General features: G+C 43.7%; 1 protein-coding gene across 1 annotated transcript; it reads right to left on the bottom strand.

The window, feature by feature from the left end:
• Positions 1-1,888: 1,888 nt before the first annotated feature.
• LOC101644819 (olfactory receptor-like protein DTMT) lies at positions 1,889-2,839 on the bottom strand. The gene has a single exon (XM_004712605.1). It carries the CDS (start codon positions 2,837-2,839, stop codon positions 1,889-1,891), a length of 951 nt encoding a protein of 316 aa, XP_004712662.1.
• Positions 2,840-4,859: the final 2,020 nt, after the last annotated feature.

Genomic DNA, 4,859 nt, shown 5'->3' on the forward strand with positions numbered 1-4,859 from the left:
TCATATTTGCACTGCTTCATCTCTCCATTTGTAGCACCTAAGGAAACCTCATAGCAGTATTTCTCAGCACTAGCTTCACTCTAGAAATTCTTGGAGAGTGTTTTCTAAAGCAAAGATACTGGAATTCCATCTTCAGGGGTGTGTGGATTGGAACTTGAGTTAGCAGCAGTTTTCAAAGATCCAGATGACAATAATCTGCTGTCATAACTGTAAAACATGTATACTTAGAAGAAGAAAGGGCTAGACAAAAATGCAGAACTAAGCAGACATTGCACATAAGATCCTACAGCAAGCCCCTTTCAGTGGGAGACCCACTAAGAAATCATTTTCGAGGTTAGGCAGGGCTGGGTGCACAGATCAGTGTAGTCTGCACTGCATGCAGCCTGTCCTTATGGAATCTTTGTGATTCCTTTTCTTCCTCATTTTAAAGGCTGGTGGATTGATGTCCCATAAAATGTCATGGGAAAACTAACTTAGCATCTCTAAGTAGAATTCTTTTTCTTCCCTCCGTGCTCCAGTCTTTATTAAAGCAACTGTCACTATCCACTCTGGGTGCCTCTTTCCACTATGAGGACCAGATCACGTGTCTTCTTTCACTAAAGATGAATTCTTACTAGCTTTATCTTTGATCAATAGTGAGAACTCAGGAATTAGCATCATGATGGACATCTACATATTTGTTGCCTAAGGATTTGTCTTATTACAAGCATTGGCATTGAGAAGTGGGATAATGTAGTAGATCCTCAAAAATCAGAGCTTTCAAGCTCTAAAAGGTGATGTCTTTTAGATCTTAAATCAAGAGTGTCAAGATTGGGGGGTCAAAGGAGTTGTAAATAGCAAAACATATCAATAAGATAAAACTTCTGTTGCAATCCCATCGAGACTAGACAACACCATACTGCAGAGAAAGTGAACTACCTAGAGGAGAGGTTTCTCTATCACAATATCTCCCATGGCTAACACGATGCCTGGAAATGTAACAATAAAGAAATACAAGTTGAACAGCATCCTCCAACGTTATTCCCATTTTCTCTACATTATCTGCAACCAAATTAGTTTTTTATAGGTCTTGCCACATGCCTTAGGCTGGGTTCTTTAGAGAAGCAAAATCAGTGAATTCATCGATAGATCGATAGATAATAAGAAAGGGTGAGAGAGATTTATCTCAAAGAAATGGCTGGCACAGTTGTAGAAGCTGTCATGTTTCAAGTCCATAGGTCACCTGTCAGGCTTAAAGCTTCTCCTGGTTCATGCAACTGCTGAGGTTGACTAACCCAAGACGGGTCGGCCAGTTGGCAGGCTGCTGACCTACAGGCTGAAGAGGTCAATGCCTCCTGGGGTTGGTAGGCAATGCACAGGCTATAGACTCAAGTCCAAAGAAGCAGAGGTCAGACGATGATGAGGCAGATGCAGGACCCCGATCCAGCAGCATGCCAGAGAACTTTGCCAGAATATCCATATGCTTGGGAAGCAGAAAACACCACTGAAGAAATGGCTTTTCGATGGACTGACTGTTCATAACAGGACCTCATCATAGAAATGATTCCATTATGTCAGGGCTGATCCAGGCAGGGGAGCAACTGGATCATAACTTACAATGCACTGAAAATCATGGCCCAGCCAAGTTGACATACAACTTTAACCATCACATCATAGAAAAGCAGAGATCTTCTCCCAGACATAAAAGATTATTTGCAAATTTTATATGCAGTAGACTCCTCCATGCTATTTTTATAAAGGTACACTGACCTCGTGCAGAGTCTGATTTGAAGCTGAAGACATTGAGTTTGGGATAATTCTTCCCTAATAGCTAAGTATATGGGGTTGGAGGGAGGACTATTACTACCTGAGCCTGTGAGCCCTCCTGGGGTGTAACATGTACACAAGGTTAAAGTCCCCGAGAGGAAAGTGTGCTCAGGGCAATAAGTCTTCTCAATGCTGTCTTCATCTCCTTGTTCCTAAGGCTGTAGATGAAGGGGTTCAGCATGGGGGTCACCACTGTGTAAAACACGGCTGCAATTCTATCTTTCCCCCCTGAGTGTGAAGAAGGGGGACACAGGTACACACCAATTGCTGCACCATAGAAAAGGAAAACAACCGTGAGGTGAGATCCACAGGTGGAGAAGGCCTTTTGCCGGCCAGAAGCAGATGGGACCTGGAGGATGGTGGAGATGATATGTGCATATGACAAAATGATCAGTGAGAGGGGACCAGTAAGAATCAGGGAGCCCACGATGAACAAGGCTACCTGGTTGGTGCTTGTATCTGAGCAGGAGAGCTGTAACAGGGGGACCACATCACAAAAAAAGTGATGAATAGTGTTGCCTGAGCAGAAGGATAGCCTAGCCATAAGTAGTGTGTGTAAGAGGGCAGCCAGGGTGGTGAGAACCCAGCATAACGCAAGAAGGAGTACACACATGAGAGGGCTCATGAGTGTGGTGTAGTGAAGAGGCCTGCAGATAGCCACGTAGCGGTCATAGGCCATCGCACCCAAGAGGAAGTCATCCAGAGCACCAAATGTCATGAAAAAATGCATCTGAGCCAAGCACCCCTCATAGCATATGGTCTGACTATGTGTCTGGATGTTCACCAGCATCTTGGGGACGATGGTGGAGGAGAAGCAGGCATCAGCAAAAGAGAGGTTGGACAGGAAGAAGTACATGGGGGTGTGGAGGTGTGGATCAAAGCTTATAGCCAGGATGATGAGCACATTGCCCATAACAGTGACCAAGTACATGCTCAGGAAGATGCCAAGTAGAAGAGGCTGCTGGTCTGGCCTCTCAGAGAAACCCAAGAGGAGAAATTCAGAGACACTAGACTGATTACTTTTGTCTGCCATCGTTCTGTGGAAAGATTGAAGAGAGACATGTCAAAAAAACTCCAGAAAGGTGGTATTTGGGTCTCTAATCAATTCACCCCACACTCTTTATTTGTCTTTGAGGTTCTAAGTCAATAGACTGTGCCTCCAAGATCTGCCCATCTCTTGTCTAGTCCTTAATCTGCTGAGAAGGTGGAGCAAGCAGGCAGAGACATGAAAGCACTCTAGTAGGAACTTGTTGGAGAAGTGGCTACTTCCCTCTTTGATCCATATCTAGTAAGATCCGAGGTCCTGGCTTCCAGGTTCTCAGCTTCTGTAACACCATCACTGACCGTTGCCATTTATTGACCTATAGACACTATACAATGCAATATCTAGTCACAAAGATTGTGACATCAGTACACAGATGGATTCTCAAGACTGGATGAATTTAGAAATTACTTGCACCAGATCACAAATAATGGGACTCTGAGGCCACAGCTCATTCTTAGAAATGTCTTGCAACACAGCCACCTCTGAAATCAACCTCTATTCTGCGAGTGCAGATGCAGGTGGCCCACTCTGTAAGGAGGATTCTCCACTGCTCCTCTGCGGGTGCTCTCAGACACAGGAGACAGAGATACTGGCTGGGACCTTCCTGGGGCTACAAAGGAAGCCCTGCCTCTTTCTTGCAGAACTCACCATATGAATGTGTCCCAAACAGCATTCCTCACCAAAGGAGCCCACCCACTGCTGCAGTTCTCCCCTTTGATTTCAGAGCACATTCCTCAGGCATCCAGGCCACTTCTCAGCCCCTAACAACCAAAAGAAGTGAGATGATCTTGCAAAGGTTGCACTTGGCAGGATAGAAGTAACAAACCATATTTCAATGGTGAATGTTCAAGGTTCTTTGTGAGAATTGTGACAAGAGTACTTCTAAGCTCTGGGACTCTGGAGTCTGCATCTGTTGGCTGCTCCTCAGAGACAACATGAAGTAATTACACTAGTTTCATGCTCCCTAAGCCCAGGACTCACCAAGGACCATGGAAAGAGGGAATGCTGCAATGTCTGTTGATGATTTAGCATTTGATAAAAGTATTTCCCCGAGGATCTGCGTATTTCTCAATTATTAATGATGAAGATTGCTCTTGAGGAAATGAGAAGCCTCAAGGGGAATAAAAACAGAATTTTCAAACCTGAACCTGAACCTTTCCTTGGAAGTCTGCTTAGAACCAAATCACAGTTAAGCTCCCTTCTGTCTGCCTGAATACTGAAGACTTTCAAAGACTTACCTTTGTGTGATGAAACTGACCACAGAAAGTTCAAAGGTTAAGTGAGAAGTTTACAGGGTAGAAATTCGATACTCATTATGGTGAAATAAATTGGAAAGGGAGAGTGAGATTGGTTATACAATGTGAAGAATGTAGACAATGTCACTTAATTGTATGGGTTTGTTGAAATGATGTACCCTACAAAAAATTAATTAGTTAAAGGGAAAAAATGATGCAATGCAAACTATTTATTCCACACCTGCCAAAATATTTCCTGGCTTTATGACCTTGGGATGAGTCACCTAACTTCCCTGAGCCTTTCTGTCTCAAATCTTTGCTAAGATTTGCTAAGATAGCTTAGATTGCTTGCTCCCATAATAATTCTTGAAGAATGTAAGGAAACAAAGCTATCAAGTAAATAACAAAAATTACTTTTAAGTGGAGAAGCCCAAAGTAGAAAAAAGGCAAGTATGTGCTGAATGTGATGTGGGACAAGAAGAGGTTGAAACCTGGCAAAGGAAAGAGGGCTGTTGTTTTCTCTGAGAAGATGTGACGGGAGCAAAATAAAATCCAGTTGCACATGTCTTTTTTCTGCTTGTGCATTCATCAAATTCTAGCCTCCTCCTTGCTGCGGTCGTGGTAGAGGGAGGACTGGAGATTTACACAAAAGCGCTTGGGAGAGTAAGGTTGGAAATACATTGAGGGTGAATGACTAATCCGGGGCACTTATTCCTCAAGTCCTCCACGCCACGTTCTAGGCATGAGTTATTATACAAGTGCACAGATTAGTG

The sequence above is a fragment of the Echinops telfairi genome, unplaced genomic scaffold, assembly GCF_000313985.2.
Source record: "Echinops telfairi isolate 266 unplaced genomic scaffold, ASM31398v2 ScPeMD7_7410;HRSCAF=8448, whole genome shotgun sequence".
Lineage (NCBI taxonomy): Eukaryota > Metazoa > Chordata > Mammalia > Afrosoricida > Tenrecidae > Echinops > Echinops telfairi.

Excerpts from the sequence above, each read along its gene's own strand:
- LOC101644819 (XM_004712605.1), bottom strand. The coding sequence starts at position 2,839 with ATGGCAGACAAAAGTAATCAGTCTAGTGTCTCTGAATTTCTCCTCTTG.